We start from the raw sequence: 20,840 nt of genomic DNA, 5'->3' as shown, positions 1-20,840 counted from the left end.
ATTCCAAATGAATTGCCTTAGTTGAGAAACATATAAACAGACAGATGTAGCACTTACTACATTCTCTGCCCTTTTGATCTTTTATCACAAATGGACCCCCGTAATCCCGTGACGTGGAAGGGTGCAATCATCGAGACACGAGACTTTGGCAAATCTCCCATTAATATTTGCGCTTGGTTTATTTCTAAAGCAACTTATGCATTCATGCACAACCTTTTTTGCGAGATTTCTCCCCCCGACTATCCAGAATTGCTCGCGCATGGATGCCAAAACTGCTTGCGGTGCTGCGTGCAGCAGTCGCTGATGCTCATCTATAAACAGTAATTTAGTGAATCGATGCTTTGCCAGCAGCACCATAGGGTACTTTTTGTCATTTAAAAACTCCAAGTTTTTGAGCCTTTCTTCAACTTGTAATATCCCCTCGCTATCTATAAACGGATTGAGAGAATTCAATTTTTTACTTGAAGAAACTATCCTTTCTTTACCCTTCTTTTGAAATTCATTTGGAAAGTATTCACGTTGAACTATTCTTATTAGTGTGTGCAACGATTCTTTCAATTCTATTGCTGACAGAAACTTAGAATTCTGCTTTTCTTTATGCTTACAATTAAAGTTAAAACGTTTACAATACGCTATTATACGAATAATTCGCTTTGCACTCGAGATATTTTATAATATGGACAGCTCTGATGTTTGCTCTTCTACTAGTGTACAACAAGTTCCTTTTATATCTAAAACGTTAACTTCCATCGTTACACACGTAGGCCATTCGCTTTCACTTTTTCCTATAAAGAACGGACCGTGTCACCAAAGTTTTGACTCTATTAGTTTATCTGAAGCTAATCCACGTGAAAGAAGATCGGCTGGATCGTCTGCGGTTGGAACATGTCGCCATTTGTATGCACTTGTTAATTGATGTATCTGTGCCATGCGATTTGCTACAAATACTTGTAATAATCTTGGTTCTATCTGTAACCAATTCAGTACTATTGAAAAATCACTCTAACATACGATTTTCTTAAAGGACATTTCCAAACACTGCACAACCTTCGCGACTAGGCGAGCAAGGGTGAGAGCTGCACACAACTCTAAACGGGGTATTGTTTGTTGTTTGAGTGGAGCTACTCTACTTTTGGCACATAATAATCCCGTTTGAATGTTTCCTTCTCAAGATTGAGACCGTATATAAATGCATGCGCCATATGCTTTTTGCGATGCATCCGCAAATGCATGCAATTGAAGATCTACATAATCCTTACATACACTTTTTCGCGATAGTTTAATCTGATTCAAGAATTGAGTTTGCTTTCGAAACGACAACCATTTATTGTGTAAATCGAGCGAAAGTGATTCGTCCCATGAAAGTTTGTGAAGCCACAAATCCTGCAATAGAATTTTTGCCGTTACTATGCACGGACTAAGAAAACCTAAGGGGTCAAATATTTGTGCAGTCTCCGCCAGAATCTGTCTTTTAGTGACTCTAGTTTGATTAAACTTCTGAATTGTATATTTCAAGGTATCCGAAGGTGTATGCCAAATAGTGCCTAATGTCTTAATTTGTTCACTATTATTTAGATTAATGCTATTTAGATTATGTTCTTTCTTTGAAATATTTTTAAGTATCTCCGGCTCATTCGACGCCCATTTCCTTAATTGAAATCCTTCTAAAGTCTGTGCCACGTTTCGTCTTACATCTATCGCTTTTTCGATTATTTCCGCGCCCGTCAGCAGATCGTCAACGTAAAAGTCTTTTCGAATAATTCTAGCTATTTTTGGCAACCGTTTTTTAATCTGATTGGCTATTTCTATTAAACATCTCGTGGCCAAGAATGGGAAAGACGCCATGCCATAAGTAAGCGTATTTAGTTCAAAGATTTGTACAGGTTTGTTTTCTTGGAAACGCCAAATGATTCTCTGTAGAGAACATTGATTCGGATTTACTAACACCTGCCTGTACATTTTCTCAATGGCTGCGTTCAGCAGATTTCAGCAGCTGCTCAACGGTTTACTGCTGAGTTGCAACGTGTTGAGTGTTCTGCTGAACGCTCTAAAAATGTAAGCTAACGCATACGTAAACAATACGCTAAATAGCTTAACCTTCACGAAATACGGCGTACAATAAAATATCAGGATTAGGTAAGATAAAATTCTTTTAACTAAATCAAGTTAAAATTAATAGATTAAAAAATTAATTTAGTTATGTTACATGAACAAATAACTTATAGTTAAAAGTTACGTTAAAATTAAATTATGTTGAATTAAATGTTAATTTTGAAAAACTTTAAAAATGAAAAGAAAAGTAAAAGTTAATTAAAAGTTAATTTTGAATTAAAAGTTAATTTTTAAAAGTATTTTTTAGCTTTTTAACTTTATTGTTACAATAATTTAACTATACACTAGGCCGTTTAAGTGAAATTGTACAAAACAATTGAAAATGTTAAATATGGTCTAAGCTAAATCTTTTATCGAAAATCATACATAAAAACTGAAAATGTATTTATGATTTAGATATAAAATAATATTAGGCAACAAAGATCCAACCATGATCATATTTAACACTTTCTTATTATTTTTATTATTTAACTTTTAACTTTTTAACTATATAATTACTATCCAATCCTCTAAAATATTATATAATATTTGAATGCTTATATAAATATTTAATATTCTATAGCAGAAAATATGGATACCCTACTACTTGCGATGATGGATGATGAAATCAATATTAATGGCTTTCTTAATAACAGAATTAATATTAACGTGCTTAATAATGGATTTAATATTGATATTCTTAATTTTATTGTGAATGATTTGATTGTCCCCCTACCGGAAAATGTAATAATGGGACAACGTAATGAAAGACCAAAAAATGAAAACTATTTTGAAGGTGTGATTCCGAGATATACAAACATACAGTTTGCAGAACACTTTCGCATGTCGCGAATAACATTTGAGGTAATTATAAGACAAAGAAATATAGAAATCAAAATATATAATTATGTATTTTACAATTATATTAACTAACTTATTAAATTAAATATAATTTTGTTTAAATTTATAGGCACTGCTAAATATAGTAGCACCATTATTAAATCCAGACGAATATGTAAACGTAAACGCATCAAAGAAACTTCTATTTACAATATGGGTTTTGGCCAAACAAGAAAGTTTCTTAGCTACGGGTGACAGATTTGGTTTATCTAAATCTACTGGTCATAATATTTTCAGAAGTATTATAACCATTTTATCGAATATAATGCCCCTTTATGTCAAATGGCCAGATGCTAATGAGTATTTAATATCCTGCAATGTATTTTTTAAAGTTTTATTAAAATTAATTTTTATTTTTATTATTTGAAATTAATTATAAATTAATTATAAATTAGTTGATTTATTTAATAATTTTAGATTTTTGAGAATCGTTCGCGCGGTTTTCAAGGAGTCATAGGTGCAATTGATGGTTGCCATATTCCATGTAAACAACCAATTAGAAATCCACATGATTATTATAATCGCAAAGGGTTTCATTCCATTATATTACAAGGTAAAGAAAATATAAAATTAAATTATATACTATATTGTACTCAAATACTTTAAAATCTAATTCTTATGCATTTCAATATTTTAGGAGTATGCAATCACAGAGGAAAATTTATAGATTGCTTTATTGGTTTGCCAGGTAGAATGCATGACGCAAGAGTATTCAAAGTCCATTATTTCAAAATATTTCGAATGCAAGAGTACCACGACATTTCATACCACGACAGTTACACTTAATAGGCGATTCAGCATATCCATTGATGGTAAATCTAATGACACCATATAGAGACAATGGTCATTTAATAGGTCCACAAATACAATATAATACGAAATTAAGCAGTATTCGTTCAATTATTGAAAGAGTCTTTGGACTATTAAAAACAAAATTTAGAAGATTAAAATATTTAGATATCGCAGATTTTGATCTAGGAAACAAAATGATTGCAGCTGCATGTACATTACATAATTTCATAATAGATGGTGATAATTTAAATGTAGAGGATGAAGATTATTTAGAAGATGAAGATGTAAATGATATAGAACAGGATGAAAGGCAAGAAGTAATAGATGCTGTAGAAAAGCAAAGAAATATTACAGATCAACTAAAAAGTAAAACATTTCTTTTATCAAAATTATATATTTTATAAAATTATATGAATAAGTACATATTAATCTTATATATAAATATATTACTAAGTGTTTTTTGTCTGTGACTCTATTAAATTTGCGAATAAATTATTTCTTTCTTTTTGTACATTATTATATTCTTTAAGAGCAATTATTTTTCGTTTTTCTATTTTGTTGTTTTCTTCAATAGCAGCTGCTTTTCGACTTTCTATGTTGTTACTTTTTTCAATAGCACAGTGAGAGTTTATTTATCGCTTCTATTCTTTTCTTTTCACACTCTATCTGATCCTTCCTCAACTCGTACAATTGTTTCAGCTTTTATAGTTGTTTTTCTTAAAATGCTAAGTACATGTATTATATTAAGTAAGAAGGTTCATGTGTAGTTATTTAAAAAACATACAAATTTTGTTACAAGAATGTATTTTTAAAAATATGTTATGTATTTAAATATAATGGTGTTAAGTAGGTGTATTATAAATGTTATACACATTTCCTCTGTGTATATATGTGTTTCCTATATATCCACGTCCACGTCCACGTCCATGTCCTCGTCCTCGTTCTCGTGCTCGTCCTCGTCCTCGTCTTTGTCCTCGCCATAGTCCTCGTCCTCTATTTTGATTGTTGATGTTTAGTGTTTCTATTCCAGTCCTTATATTTGTCATATTATTGTTTTCCATATACAGCTGTTGCAACTGTTGCAACTGTTGCCACATCTGTTGTATGTTTGGGATTTCATTGGTTGGCTGAAAATAAGAGAAAGTCTTATTATGTACATATACATAAAGAGATGTTCTTTATTTTTATCAAATTATATTTTTATGTTATTTTACGTTACCTGTTGAGGTTGTTGCTGTTCTGTTCGCTGCTGTTGCCATTTTTGTAATTGTTCTTGAAAATAATTTTTGTTTTGCGGTTGTTTTTGTATTTGCGGTTGTTTTTGTGTCTGGTCTTCTTGTTGCGGTTGATCTTTTGCTGCACTTCTTTTGACTGCTCTCCCTGAGCTTCTTTAGAAGCTGAAAGTAAATTTTGTAGTTTTTTTCGCCGTCTACATTTACTTTTCTGCCGCGATCTCCATAATTGACTTCTTTTAATTTTTTTATTTTATTCTGTAAATGTACAATATTTTATATATATATATATATATGTGTTTGTGTGTATGTGTGCGTGTGCGTGTGTGTGCGTGTGTGTGTGTGTGTGTGTGTGTGTGTGTGTGTGTGTGTGTGTGTGTGTGCGTGTGCGTGTGTGTGCGCGCGCGGGTGTGTATGCGCGCGCGCGCGCGTGCGTATGTGTGTGTGTACACACACACATAAAATACATGTTATGTTTATATTTAGTTATATTAACAAAATAAATAAGTGATATACACATTGTGTGTGTGTGTGTGTGTGTGTGTGCGCGTGCGCGCTCGTATATGAATGTGTATAAGGTATCTCATAACAATTCTATCTCTTATACAGAAGTTAAGTTTAGAAAGATTCCATTATCATTTTGCGAGTTTCTCAGTATAACTAAGAAATTAATTAAGATTGCCTAATTAGTTAATGAATTGATATATGAACTGTATTAGATACGCAGAAACGACATGTAACTATAATATAATTGCGCCATTTGCACAGTATACCTCAACACATCTTGCTACAGTTTTAACTTTAAACCCATTTTCTTTTGTTGAGTAGCTTGGACATATGCTAATTTACGAATCTCGAATTTCTTATTAATTGTATTGAGAAACTCGTAAAGAACTTTTTTCAATTTAATCTCTATCTGCCTACCAAAGATGCGATTGTTATCAAGTACCAGTGTATATGTATAGCAATATTCTTGAAGAGATAAAAAACATATAAACTTTTGTAACTTACTTTCTACTTCCATTCTTTAAGTCTGTTTTTCTGCAATCGTGCTGTCTCTGCTCACTGCTGGCGAACGACTAACGAAAATGTGACGACGCAGTGAAATTCGGGATGCATCTTATTGGCGAGCTAGGTCTTGAATTTTTTGTCGTGTATTTACTCTTCTATTGTCGCAGCGTCGCACTATCGGCATTGTCCGCCGCGCGGACGTACATTACAAAAAATTTTAGGCCGGAAAGGTGAGCCGTAGATAAAAAGAAGGAGGCTCGACACAGTAAACTTTGTAATAGTCGGTTATTCCACTCAATTCGTGGAACTTTTTTCCCCTTTCCCTCTTCTTTCAAATTCAGAGGTAGCATTGAACAGCTTAGATTTTTCATAAAATAATCATTTGGTGCTGTAATGCAAACGTGAAAGTATCGTGATTTCATATTGTCGCATATAGTGATATCGCATTTACCATATATTTATGGTTTTATTTCTATTTTTTTTTCTATTTCATTTTATTTAGTGCAAAAATAATTATTTTATAATAAATGGGAATAGCGTGTGTTCGATAACGCAGTATAAATATTAAATAATCATGCCTATTCGTCGCGGAAGACCTATTAAACTAGATAAGAGTAAAGTGATTGAACTTTTAACAAATTATAAAAATCAAATTATATTAAATAATGGGAAAATAATATCGAAACACGAAGAAATATGGTTAACATTATCAAAACAAATGGATGATTTGATGACACCGATAGCTCTTTATACGTTTGTTTCATGTAACAGATTTAACATTCGGGAGATACTTACAAATTCTTTTTCTTTGAATAAACAAAATGAAAGTAATAATTCCATGAGAAGTGAAGGAAACAAAACCTCGAAAAATGAATCTATGGGCATGAGTGAATCTACGACATCACAAGATGAATCGTACTGTATGCCACATAATAAAACAGAAACTATTTTTACTATAACTATACCAAAAAGTGATTTTCAATCCATGATAATTTATAAGAAATATCGAAAAACGAATAAACGTAATCGTAATAAAGTTGTAAGAGAACATACAGTTTTGCAATCAGGAATGTGGCAGCATGTATTGTGCCAAAAGATTTGGGAAGCTAATAACTTTCATGTGGTTTTAATTTTAAAAACCATAAGCTGACTCGTGACGGCCAATCAGGATATGCAAACGGAAGTTGCCGCTGTGGTTCAGTTATTAGATGCAAAATTAATAATTTAGATGAAAATGATATAAGTACAAAAATAACTTGCAGATTCACAGAAGGTAATGGACTGCGGTAAACGTTATCTTCGTAAGCAAATACGAGAAACTGTCGTAGAAAATTTACGTAGAAAATCTGCAATGGCATATAGAGTGGAAATGGCAGAACAATATATGGATCATAATGATATAGAACCTCCACATTTATATAGTGCTCAAGTATTACGTACTGCAAAACATGAAATATTGAAGAAAAAATATATTCATGAAGATCCTATAAAAGCTTTACATATAATGCAGTTTGATAAATTAGCAGGTATCATACATAATATTGGATTAGACTCATTTATTGGGGAAATTATCAATTAGATATTTATCGAGCATTTCGCAGTTTCAGAACCTGCTTGTGTATATATTGATGCAACCGGAAGCATAGTAAAAAAAATTCGTAAACCAAATAATTCAAATTCAAAATATATATTTTTGTACAATTGTGTAATAAATTGTGATCGAATAGGTCTCTATCCAGTAGCACAAATGTTGACAGAAAGTCATAATACGAACTCTATTCAATTTTGGCTAATTGAATGGATACGATCAGGAGCACCTCGTCCTCGAGAAGTAGTTTGTGATTTCTCTAAAGCTCTTTTAATAGCAGCAGTTCGTAGTTTTTCTGGATATTTGACAATCGAAAATTATACTGATGCTTGCAAAGATATTAATGTACCGGATTGTTACATCCGTATCGATGTAGCACATTTTATAAAAAAATATGCAACTTTTTTGAAAGATGTGCGGATTCGTATTAAACAATTTTATTTATCTTTACTGGGTCAACTAATTTTATGTCGTAATGAAGAGATGGCAAAAATTATGTTAACATCCATTTTAGTAATTGCACACAGTGAAACAGAAGGAGTAACATCAGATGGCACATTAACAATCTGTGAAGAACATAAAATAAAAATCAAATCTCTCATGTCTTCACCAATAGAAGAAAATTTATTTCAAAATGCAGAAATTGAAGAAGATACGAATGATGAAGAATATGAGGACAATAACTTAAACAAATGGACAGAATGGGCTAAAGCAATTGAAAATGATGTCATGGAGGTAGTTAACATTGTTGAAGGAGATCGTGAAAATGCACATTATCTGCCAAAATTTGCTGAGCGAATAATGAAAGACATTAAATATTTACGTGGTCATGTATATGTCGTGACAAATTTGGATATGGGCGAACACCAGCAAGTAGTGCATCGGTAGAAGCAGATTTTAACATAGTAAAAAATATTTTTCTTAAAAACGAAGAAACGCCAATGCGAGTAGATGAATTTGTCTCCGAACATGTAGATTTCTTGAGTGGACGTATTAAACTTGCGCAATCTAGACATATAGAAGAAAAGAATAAACCGGAAGAGCAAAGCATTGATACAAGTAATGAATCCGTAGAAGGCACAATAAAAAATACAGTCAAATTAAGTGATGAAACCAATAATGTACCAAATATAGAAAATTCTTGTCCAGTTTGTGCAAATGGAGATGAACCTACTGGTGCACATAAATGTAATATTTGCAAAAAAGCTGTGCATGCGATAGATGGATGTTCTGTACCTTTAGGTGAAGAAGGTTACGGACAAGCAAGAATTTGTAAAAATTGCAATGACAACAATATTATTAATGATGTATTACCAACAAAGGAAGTGGAAAATTGGCGTGGATTAGCAAAAACCAAGGAAAAGAAAACAAGAAACAAATATTTACAAACAGATAATATTGAAAATCAACTTTCAATAGATGATAAAATTTTAAAAATTCCTATAATGAAAAATGATGGTAACATTACCACCCAATCAGTAAAAATGGGTAGTAATAGATTTTCTCTTATTAATACTTGTGCTTTTGACAGTATTCTACAATTATTTCTTGCAGCATACTTTGATAAAAATGAAATTAAAAATTTTATACCCTTAAACAATTCACATATATTTTTTAAATTAGTAATCAATATTGCAACTCACGGTATTAAAAAATATTCTTACAAATTAAGAGCCGAAATTTTAAATGAAATTTTTACAGGAACACCATTGCCAAACAGCTGTATTTTAATTGATTGTGCAGTGAATATTGGATCTTTATGTAATAAATTATTTGCAAAATATCCTCCGTTTAGCGAAGTGTCAAAATGCTCGAATGGATGTAAAGAGAGAAAGAAAACATTCCCACTGCTTCATGCAGATATAAATTTATTAATACAGCAGGACTTTAACGCAATAGAAAATAATATAACAATACAAGGATCTCGACATTGTTGCCAAACAAATTGCAATGGTTTTAAAACAACAACATTTTTACATACAGGTAATTATTAATAACGTTTTATTAAATATATGAAGACTATTGTCATGATTTATTTAACGATGTAATGTTAAACAGATTTAAATCAACAGATTAAAATAACTTTACTACTAAACATTAATAAATTTACCTTTTTTCAGGACCTTATGTTATCCTAGAAATTTATGGACATGAAGAAAGAGAAGAACCAAATATAAAATTATATAATATCCCCCCAAAAATTAAATTTTCATTTTTGGAAAAAGATTATGATCTGGTTGGTATTGTCAACTTCAAAGCTCCTGGGACACAAACAAGACGTTCATCAGACGCTATTGGACATTATGCAGCTATATGTTACAGAAAAAATAATAAATGGATGAAATATGATGACTGTAAGGACACAGAACAGATTTTAAATGCAAATTACACTGTTTGTCCACAGCTTATATTATATGCAACGTAATTATGCATTTAATAAAAATAATATAATTTCAAAAATCAATTCATAATTAAGCAACTTATACAAGTACATATATATTTTTTTAAAATGAAACAATTTTAGGAATATGTCACAAATCTTTAACTAAGTTAATAAAAAATGTTATGGAGAAAGCTACATAATAAGCATTGATAATATTTGAAAGCTATTAGTGATCATGTTATACTTCATATATTTTTATTTTCAAAACTATTAATGTAACTAAATATCTTTCAAATATTAGTCGCGCGCAAGAGCGTGAACTGCTACTTATGTTATGTAGCGTAATGTTATCAGAAGTTGCATAAAAAGCATTGATTATATCTGCAGGTTAACGCGTATTTTTACTTTTAACTAAGATACTCTGCAGATATAAGTCGCGCCAATGAACTGCTTATATTATGTAAATAAGAAAAACAAGTACACTATATTACATTGTTACATAACGTGCATCGATAATAAATGAAGGATATTTAAAAATTATATATGTCATTTAAAAATATAAAATTGTAACATTAATATTTTCTTAATTCAAATATTTGATATACAAAACATTTTTAAAATAACCACAATTTTAAGTATTTTAACCTATTACATGCACGCATATAACATCCAAATACACTCTAGATACTAAATAAAACATCAAATTAATTCATTCTTCAAGTATTAGTCGCGCAATTATAGCGTGAACTGCACTATTATACTACGCGTCTCGTTCTCGATGATAACACAAGTGTAGATGTCAGTGTACTTGATATCTCACAACGTTTTAGAGCGTAGAAGAAAAAAGGGATGGCGCTACCGGCGGTCTTCCTGCCAGGCCGCCGGTCCCCCGCGCCATCCTCGCCATATTGTTTTGTTGTGCTCGAGATTTCAGAACGTGTGGCGTAGAAAATCTCAGAAACAAATTCGCAAAAATGTCTAAAACGAAGAAAAGGAAACATTCAAGGTCAAGATCAAGAGAAAGATCAAGGAATGATGATAGGAAGCGTAATGCGACCGAGGAAAAGCTCGAAAAATTACGAGAAAAAGTAGATAACCTCACCACGGTGATTACGACGTTAATACAGGCACGGGAAAAGCATAAGGCTTCAGATCGATCATCTCCGGAAACCAGTAAGTTGATCATTGTTTGTTTCCATACGAAAATAATAATGAGAAGTTCCTTCGTCTTACTCGTTGATTCTATACGAATCTTCGAGTGTCGGTTTCCATACGAAACCGACGGCGTCATAGTACGCAAAAAATATGTTTAAGGAAAATATTCCTTTTGCTCAAGGATTCCATACGAATCCTAGAGTGCCGGACTCCATACGAAGCCGGTAGCGTTATAACACGCAAACATATTAAGACGAACACCAGGAAGTTATTTTTTCTTCCTCTTCTTCTCTTGTCACTCGAGGATTCCATACGAACCCTCGAGGCGTCATAGTACGCAGACGTTCAATATGAACAAAAAGTTCGGCGCTCGACAATGCCATAGGCGTCGCGAGGGTCGAAATCTATTAGGTTACGACAGAGGTTATGATACATAACCATAATTTAGCCATCTTATGGTGAGTATTTACCATATATGTATGCATATATTACAGGCGAAGTAATTATAAACAACACTGACCTATCAAGGACAGATGAAGTGGAGTTAACAACGGATGCGGACACAGTTCCAAACAGTCTCGCCGAAAAAGAAAACATTTCCGAGGAAATGTCGAAAATGTTAGGGGAAGATCAAGATGCAAAAAAATTGATCGAAGTAAAGTTCCATTCCGAATTACAACTTAGATGGCAGAAATGGATGAGAGATGGATTGCCCGAAGGGAATAAAAAAGCAATCCTGGAGATGTACCCGAGAAAAGGGGACCTTTTCTCGGAAGCCCCAAAAATAAATTTGGAAATATTACCTGCCTTAACGGAAATAGCGACTAAGAGAGATCAACATTTTGCCGAAACGCAAAATTGTGTAGGATCGGCCATTGCAGCGGCAGTGTCCATGCTACTAGAAGGACCTGAAGAAGGCATAGATCAGGAGAAATTTACAAAGTATCTATGTGATGTGGGACAACTGTTAACCGAGGTTTATCACCAACAATCGTATCAAGAAAGGCTTTCATTACACCTCTGATGAATAAAGCAGTAAAACCAACATTGGAAGCAGCAAAATCAGATCAATGGTTATACGGCGAAAAGTTTGGAGAGCAAGTAAAAGAAGCGAAATCGCTAGAAAAAGCCTGCGCTAATATTAAAGCTCCGGAAAAAACTTCAAATTTGCGACAATCTCTAAGACCTTGGAATCAGGGAAACGCGAGATTCCCACCTGTCAAATATCGACAGGTGGGTTATCAACGATACCAGCAGAGGCCGTATCAACGGAGGAATACGATTCGTTTCAAACCGAAGGATCAGAAAGCGACGCACTCATCAAAGAAATCCAGCAGTCAGGCGACGACGAGCCGGTCATCGTCGAAGAAATAAGGGTAACGAATATAGCAGGACGCCTGCGTAATTATAGAAAAAATTGGACAGCTCTTACGTCGAATAGACATATTTTGAGTTGGTTAAAGGGATATAAAATTCCGTTTCAAAGAGTTCCACGTCAACGTAGAATCCCAACAAGCAAAAATAATTCAGAAAGCCAATTAGCCGAAATTGAATTAGAAATCAAAACGATGTTGACTAACAAAGTCATAGAAGAATGTTCAGAAGTTAGGGAACAGTTTATTTCGTCATATTTTCTTATTAAAAAACCGGATGGATCGAATAGATTTATTTTTAATCTTAAAAAATTAAATAAATTTATAGACACAGTACATTTTAAAATGGAGGATATTCGATCAGTAAAGAGTTTGATGACACAAAAAGCATTTATGGGTTCATTAGATTTAAAGGATGCTTATCACGTAGTTCCTGTACACAAAGATCATAGAAAATTTCTCCGTTTCAAATTTCTTGATAAGCTATACCAATTCACTTGCCTCCCCTTTGGGCTTTCTACCAGTCCGTATGTATTTACAAAGTTGATGAAACCAGTCATGAACCATCTAAGACTACGGGGAATAGTGACAGTAATATATCTAGACGATATACTTTTTATACACAAATCCAAGAAAATCTGTCAGAGTAATATTAATTATGCTAAAGAATTAATGGAACATCTAGGTTTTATTATAAATTATCAGAAAAGTTCCCTAATACCTAGTCAAGAATGTACTTATTTGGGTTTTAAAATTAATTCAAATACCTTTTGTTTAGAATTAACAGATAAAAAGAAAATTAAAATTGTAGAATTGATAAACCAAGTTTACGAAGGAAAACGGTACAGAATTCGAGACATAGCAAAATTATTAGGTACTTTGACGGCAGCTTGCCCGGCAATGGCATACAGTAAAGTATATGTTAAGAGATTGGAAAGGGAAAAGTTTTTAGCATTAATACTTAATAATAACGATTTTGAAGGAAAAATGCATATAACGAAAGCGGCAATAGAAGAATTACAGTGGTGGAAACGAGTTGTACCATTAGGTTATAATCCAATTAGAGTTCAAAAATTTAATATGGAAATATATTCGGATTCCTCAACGACTGGTTGGGGCGCTTATTGTAACAATGTTAGAATCAGCGGGTTTTGGAGTAAAAAAGAAAGAAAGTGCCATATAAATTATTTAGAACTCAAGGCAGCCTTTTTTGCGCTACAAAGCTTTGCATCCGAATTGGTTTCGTGCGAAATTCTGTTACGATTGGACAATACAACTGCAATAGCGTATGTCAATAAAGCGGGAGGAATCAAATTTCCTCACCTCAGCGAACTAGCCCGGAAAATATGGCAATGGTGCGAAAAGAGAAAGATTTGGATCACGGCATCTTACATTCCGTCTAGTGAGAATATAGAGGCAGACGCGGCGTCGCGTATTACTAATATTGATACCGAATGGGAGCTATCGGATGAAATCTTTAAAAAAATTGAAAGAAGCTTCGGACCATTTGATATAGATCTTTTCGCATCAAGGTTAAATAAAAAATGCAAGAAATTCTGCTCCAGATTTCCGGATCCGGACGCGACGTTTGTAGACGCGTTTACAATATCATGGGAAAACAAAGAATTTTATGCATTCCCCCCCTTTTCTCTAATTTTGCAAACATTAAGAAAGTTTATTTTAGACAAAGCGGAAGGCACAATTGTAGTGCCTTTATGGATCAGTCAACCTTGGTTTCCATTATTTAAATCATTATTAGCATCGGAACCTCTTATATTTCCTCCAAGTAAGAAGCTTCTATTATCTCCTTGTAGGCAAAGGACGCATCCATTGGCAACGAAACTGTCATTAATGGCAGGGCAGTTATCAGGAAAGCTGCAAAAAGGAGTCACAGAAGACTCAGTGGACATCATGGTAAACTCTATAACACCTTCAACCCTCAAGCAATACGAAAGCGCCTTAAAACTATGGATGAAATTTGCAGTAGAACACCAATTCGATGCGTTTAACTCAACAACTACGTCTATTTTAATGTTTCTAACTCAAAGGTTTAAAGAAGGCGCAGGTTACAGCACCTTAAATACCACCAGGTCGGCGATTGCTCTTATTTCATTATACAATATTTCGCAAGATGGACTTATTGCACGGTTTCTAAAAGGTATTTATAAGAAAAGCCCAGTGAGACCTAAGTATGCTTCAACATGGGATATTACAGTGTTGACATATATTGAAGAGCTCCCGCCTCTAAATCAATTAAGTTTTAAGGAAATAGCAGAAAAGATAGCAACGTTATTAGCATTGACGACTGCACATCGGCTGCAAACATTAGTGCTGATTCGTGTTGAAAATATTCATGTCTCAACGGAAGGACTAACTATAAAAATACCAGATTTAATTAAAACATCTAAGCCAGGAAAGTTTCAGCCAGAACTTTATTTGCCGTATTTTAAAGAAAAGCCAAAGTTATGTACAGCATCAGCTATATTAGAATATTTAGAATATACCAAAAAATTTAGGGATAACAATAATACAAGATTATTAATAGCTACTGTAAAGCCATATGGTGCGGTAAGTGCACAAACTATTGGGCACTGGATTAAAGCTTTGCTAAACAAAGCCGGTATAGATACAAAGCAGTTTTCTGCGTACAGCACACGGCATGCGGCCGTATCTACTGCGTTCCGAAAAGGTGTAGACGTAACTACAATAAGACGCACGGCAGGTTGGTCTGCTCAGTCACAAACATTCTTTAAGTTTTATAATAAGCCGTTACAGACTTCGAACGATGAGTTTATTCGGGCAATTTTAGGATAAGTTAAAGTTTATATTTCGTTTGCGGATTATAATGCTAAGGCAGATATCCGAAAAAATCGTTCCTACCCCCTCTAAGTATAAGGGATAGATTGTACAAATTATTTTTTTTTAGCAAAAGTAAATAAATAAAGATTCAGAGTTGTGATATTCGCTAAACATCTACACTTGTGTTATCATCGAGAACGAGACGCGTAGTATAATTGAATAGTTAAACGAGCCCGTCGAGGACGGGCGAAGTTCAACCCTAATTATACGAAGCGTCTCGTTCGAAGATGATCCTTTTCCTCACCCCAATACTATTAACCCAGGTGTATTACCCAGGATCATAAAAAAAAAAAAAAAAAAACACACAACTCTTCTTAATCCTCCAAAGTATATGGCGAGGATGGCGCGGGGGACCGGCGGCCTGGCAGGAAGACCGCCGGTAGCGCCATCCCTTTTTTCTTCTACGCTCTAAAACGTTGTGAGATATCAAGTACACTGACATCTACACTTGTGTTATCATCTTCGAACGAGACGCTTCGTATAATTAGGGTTGAACTTCGCCCGTCCTCGACGGGCTCGTTTAACCCTTCAATTATATATGTAACATTGCACTAGAACGTAACGTAAAGGACTAAAAAGAAAAGGGCTTGCAAGCATGTAAACACACACACACACACACACGCACGCACGCACGCACGCACGCACGCACGCACTCACGCACACAACCGTATGTATGTATATATGTATGTATGTATGAATACGTTTGTGTGTGTGTATGTGTGTGTGTGTGTGTGTGTGTGTGTGTGTGTGTGTGTGTGTGTGTGTGTGTGTGTGTGTGTGTGTGTGTGTGTGTGTGTGTGTGTGTGTGTGTGTGTGTGTGTGTGTGTGTGTGTGTGTGTGTGTGTGTGTGTGTGTGTGTGTGTGTGTGTGTGTGTGTGTGTGTGTGTGTGTGTGTGTGTGTGTGTGTGTGTGTGTGTGTGTGTGTGTGTGTGTAAACGTATGCATATAAATGTTCTACAGTAACGTAATAATTCTCCATAAAAATTAGACTTTGCAAATTTTTCGATGTTACCATCAAGTAAAAAAATTGAAACGATATTCATAAATGTATCAATACAAAATGTGATTTAAATTAATATGTATATATTTAAATTAATTATATTTAAATTAATTATATTCAAAACATTTTTAAGTCTTATTTAATTTCCTTACTATTCTCTCAATTACTGATTTACTGATTTACCTATAAGTATATAATTAATACTTAAAACGTCAAATTAAATACCGCATATATGCAAAATTTAAACAAAAAAAATCTAGATCGTAAGCTTAATACAATGTCTGCGTTTCCACTAAAACTTTACTCTTGTACCGGAATGATAGGGTGCTCACTTCAGGATCGGTTTTTCGATGAAGGGGTTGAGCACAAAAATCCTGTCTTGCATATTTTGAAAACACATAAATAGGAGAATATTTTAAGCCTACAACCAATTTCAGGATTGCTTTCTTTCTGGTAGTTTACTCTTGTAGCTGAACGGTGGAGTGCTCACTTCAGGGTCGGTTTTTCGATGAAGGGGTTGAGCACAAAAATCCTGTCTTGCATTTGAAAGCACATAAATAGGAGAATATTTTAAGCCTACAACAAATTTCAGAATTGCTTTCTTTCTGGTAGTTTACTCTTGTAGCTGAACGGTGGGGTGCTCACTTCAGGGTCGGTTTTTCGATCAAGGGGTTGAGCACAAAAATCCTGTCTTGCATATTTTGAAAGCACATAAATAGGAGAATATTTTAAGCCTACAACCAATTTCAGAATTGCTTTCTTTCTGATAGTTTACTCTTGTTCCATTAGTGTGTATTTGTACTTTCTGAACGATTTTCTGGTCGAAGAGATTGAGTACGAACATTTATTTATATATCGTTGAAAAGCACATAAAAAGCACTTAATTCTAGTGTATTTATTTTTTTATTTTATTAATTATTTATATGCGTGGGTGCTGGCTTAACGTTAAGCTGGCACCCCCACCTTCAATCTCATTTTCCTGCTAAACCGCTCGAGCACAAAAATTTCAAATTGGGTACATAATTAGCACATAAAAACCACTTAATTTTGGCATAGGTGGCGTTTCGGTTTTTTGTAGTGGGGGTGCTAACTTAACAGACATAATTTTAAAATGTAATTTATAATTTTAATACATTTTACATTCATTATACACATATTTAAAATAATTACAAAGAAATAATTTTAATACATTACTTTTATATTATATTTTCTGTACATTTGTTTATTATGACAGTGTATCCTCTGATGAACAATGCTTTTTAGGAATAGATTATTGTCGCGATCGAAAAACTTAACAATAGTGGGCCCACTAGACGAGACGTCGCCGAGCGACGACGCCGAGCGATAACCGCACACAGCGTTCGACCAACCTGCGATTTGCGTTCGGACCGGCGGAGCCGATTGGGTTTCCACGGCTTCGCTTTTCCGTATATATATCGACAGCCTACCGAGGGCAGACAGACGAAAAAATCTTCCCTGTAAGATAAAGTTTTTCGGACAAAACGAGCGAGCAATTGAGCCGAGTCTCAACATTTAATTAGAGATCGAAATCTTCATTGTAGAACGAGGCCGAGACCTCTTTATAATCGAATGAGGCCGAGACCTCTTTATAATTAAATTAAATAAATAAATCAGTTTACAAACCCGAAACTAGTGTATGGATTGACATCCCATATCACACGCTACAATTATTTTATATGCTCATACGGATAATTCTGAAGGATACACAATTTATAATAAAATCATTTATCAAGTACAGTAGAACAATCTATTTTATATAATAACAAAAAGTCAAAATGTTAAAATTATTTTTTAAAGCAATGAATTACAATTTAATATTTTATATGAGTATTGTAATAACAATAAGAAAACTTTATAAATAATATATCTCTTTAAAGAGGATGTATATGCAAATATAAAGTTTAAATTGGTACTTTTCCAGCTAAACCAAGTTTTCATTAATTTTAAAAATACAGCATTAAAAATACACACTTTACATAAATTAATAATTGAACGATTCTTAAATGTTTTAAATTATTAATTCCAATTTTAAAGCATATTTAGTATTTTTGGGACATAGTAATAAAATCATTTTTAAGAATTATAAGGCCGATATTCATAGTTAAGTCAATATTATATTTAAGACTGTCTTAAATACCATCTTAAGATGTCATAAACCAATCACAAAGCTATGTTAGCATGTTAAGATATTACTTAAAATAGTTTTTAAAATAGTTTTTAAAATAAAAATTGATCATATTTTTTAGATCATTTATTTAATGGCAGAATTAAAAACATATTATGTGTCTAATATAACACTTAATATAATATTAACAAATAACTGGAAGTTTAATAATCTTCCCAGATAATACAATTGGTCCATTTAGATCCAAAAAGAACTTCCTTTCTTAAATTCATTTCTTATTTTGCATAATATGTTCAAAATAAATTTTAAAAAAATTCTTTTTTTATAGTTAGAAAAGGATTCTTTAAAAGTATACATTTTGGCTTTTTTTGAAATTAAATTAAAATAGTCTTTTATATCTGTTTGTAATGTATTCAAAAAAAAATTTTTGCTTGATTTCACATTTTCGATGCTAGAGGCGCTTGCTATGTTTCTAACAGTATTCATGATGCATTATAACTGATACATACGTACCGCATGTTTCCGCGTGTGTACCGAGAAAACCGCGCATAGCGAGTAGTGAGTGTTTTCAAGGGTACCCGATGTCTGTTTCGCAAACTTTCTGTGCTCGTCCGCGTGTGAGAAATCTTTCGCGAATTCAGACTCAATATTTGCGAACCTCTCACGTCAGTCCTTTAAAAAAGGAAAGCCGTTTGTATTATATACGAAACGTATCATAGTTATCAAAAAATAAAAAATATATTCTTTATTACAACATATTTTTGTCACATTTTAATTGTTTTTAGAATTTTTTTGTCATGCTCGAATGGCACTCTTTATATTATTGTGCCAGAATTTACTGTAATAAACAGATAATTGCTGACATTGAGATAAATTTTCTCTCGTTCACATTACTTATTTTAGTTAATTACATCATGGCTCACTTCACTTACCTTTCACAGTCTGAACTATATTCAATTTTTTCGAGCTTAACAACTCGTATGTATATATGTATGTATGTATGTACAATTTTGATACATCTTCTCGACGAGAAAGCTCTTCACCTTAATGTCAATAGCTTCTACTTGTGCAATTCTACTTATTATTTCTTCTTATTTTTTGCTGAAGATGGTTCAAAATGAGAGCCAAAACGTACAATAAATTACTTATGTGATTTTATTTAAGATTACTACTCATTGCACACCGACTCATATTCGCCGCCTCTTTTTCTATTATATTGACAATTTTACGAGTCTTAAGTCTTATATTTAATTTGTACTTCTTCCGTGCATTTAAAACAGGGCTTGGTAAAAAATGCACATTTTGGCCGATTTTTAGCTTTTCCCTTACTTCATTACTTTCTGCGCAATTCAAATGCCGATTGACATTATTTGGACTGCGTGCAGATTGATGAGATAAAAGGAATAACTGAAAATCAGCCGAAACGTACATTTTTTGTACGTTGGGACCTGATTTAAATCATTCCGATAATCCTAATCTATTTTATCCCACATTTGGATTCCAGAAAGCATATAAAATAATTAATACACAGCTTTCGAAAATGAAACACATAGTTAAAATTGAAAATAAAATTTAATAATACCAATCGTCTAGGCCTATCTCTTAATCCTAGATCCCCACACATATTTTTTGTTAGCCCTCTCCCCATTTATGAGTTAAAATAACTTTGACATGCTACATCTTCGAACAAAAAACATATTTTTAGCACATAATGTATGAAATCGATATCTAAGAGTCTGACACAGACGATAAACGAGACCCAAATAAAAAATATTTTATTTTTAAATAATTACAATGTAAAACAAAAATGGTGTGGTACAAAACCGCAAAAAATGAGTACTCGCATAAGACCTGTTGAATCTATATGTGGGAAGTTAGGATTAATTTATTGTATACATATCACAGTCTTGAATCTATCACATTATGTCAAATATGAGTGATCTTTTTGAGCAAATCATCAAGTGACCCTACTTGTATATGGAGGATGTATAAAGCTGATTACCTGTAACGCTCCAAAGCAAATCAGAATGTCCGTAAATTTTATATATGATTAATTAAGAAAATTGTATTGTATAATATAGATGCATTTTGTTGATCGCGCTGCATTTTTATTTGCTCTACGTTTAATTGTATTTTGAATCGGAAGAATCAGTTTTGTTATTCCCTTTCTTAGTCCAGAATTATGAATATTATTGCGGATGAGAATTTATTATTTACGTTTTAAATGGAAGATATGTAAAATACATACAAAATAAAAAAAAAAGAATTTTAGTAACTTAAAATTAAAAGCAATGAAAAGAAAATATTAAG

General features: G+C 33.0%; 3 protein-coding genes and 1 pseudogene across 4 annotated transcripts; 3 read left to right on the top strand and 1 right to left on the bottom strand.

The window, feature by feature from the left end:
- Nucleotides 1-2,841: 2,841 nt before the first annotated feature.
- On the top strand, nucleotides 2,842-4,124 carry LOC105192916 (annotated as a pseudogene).
- A 112-nt stretch (nucleotides 4,125-4,236) lies between these two features.
- Nucleotides 4,237-6,836, bottom strand: LOC113003702 (putative uncharacterized protein DDB_G0288037). 2 transcript variants are annotated; one of them, XR_005576338.1, is made up of 3 exons: nucleotides 6,027-6,836; nucleotides 5,003-5,273; nucleotides 4,237-4,910 (listed from the first exon to the last, which is right to left on the bottom strand). XR_005576338.1 is itself a non-coding variant. In XM_039457490.1 (3 exons), the coding sequence occupies exons 1-3, from the start codon at nucleotides 6,037-6,039 to the stop codon at nucleotides 4,826-4,828; spliced, it is 276 nt and encodes a 91-aa protein (XP_039313424.1). In that variant the 5' UTR covers nucleotides 6,040-6,833; the 3' UTR covers nucleotides 4,237-4,825. The 2 variants fall into 2 exon arrangements, 1 of the variants encoding a protein (XP_039313424.1); XM_039457490.1 differs by having other exon boundaries at nucleotides 5,003-5,180; nucleotides 6,027-6,833.
- A 4,040-nt stretch (nucleotides 6,837-10,876) lies between these two features.
- On the top strand, nucleotides 10,877-13,217 carry LOC120359605. The gene is made up of 2 exons (XM_039457649.1): nucleotides 10,877-11,170; nucleotides 11,647-13,217. The coding sequence occupies exons 1-2, from the start codon at nucleotides 10,972-10,974 to the stop codon at nucleotides 12,174-12,176; spliced, it is 729 nt and encodes a 242-aa protein (XP_039313583.1). The 5' UTR covers nucleotides 10,877-10,971; the 3' UTR covers nucleotides 12,177-13,217.
- On the top strand, nucleotides 12,871-15,339 carry LOC120359487. The gene has a single exon (XM_039457071.1). It carries the CDS (start codon nucleotides 12,871-12,873, stop codon nucleotides 15,337-15,339), a length of 2,469 nt encoding a protein of 822 aa, XP_039313005.1.
- The last annotated feature ends 5,501 nt before the right edge of the window (nucleotides 15,340-20,840 follow it).

The sequence above is a fragment of the Solenopsis invicta genome, chromosome 14, assembly GCF_016802725.1.
Source record: "Solenopsis invicta isolate M01_SB chromosome 14, UNIL_Sinv_3.0, whole genome shotgun sequence".
Lineage (NCBI taxonomy): Eukaryota > Metazoa > Arthropoda > Insecta > Hymenoptera > Formicidae > Solenopsis > Solenopsis invicta.
This window is presented reverse-complemented; position numbering and strand designations above follow the sequence as displayed.

Excerpts from the sequence above, each read along its gene's own strand:
- LOC113003702 (XM_039457490.1), bottom strand. Across the intron at positions 4,911-5,002 it reads AACAGCAACAACCTCAACAG|CCAACCAATGAAATCCCAAA; the intron begins GTAACGTAAAAT and ends TCTTATTTTCAG.
- LOC120359605 (XM_039457649.1), top strand. The coding sequence starts at position 10,972 with ATGTCTAAAACGAAGAAAAGGAAACATTCAAGGTCAAGATCAAGAGAA. Across the intron at positions 11,171-11,646 it reads TCGATCATCTCCGGAAACCA|GCGAAGTAATTATAAACAAC; the intron begins GTAAGTTGATCA and ends CATATATTACAG.
- LOC120359487 (XM_039457071.1), top strand. The coding sequence starts at position 12,871 with ATGGAGGATATTCGATCAGTAAAGAGTTTGATGACACAAAAAGCATTT.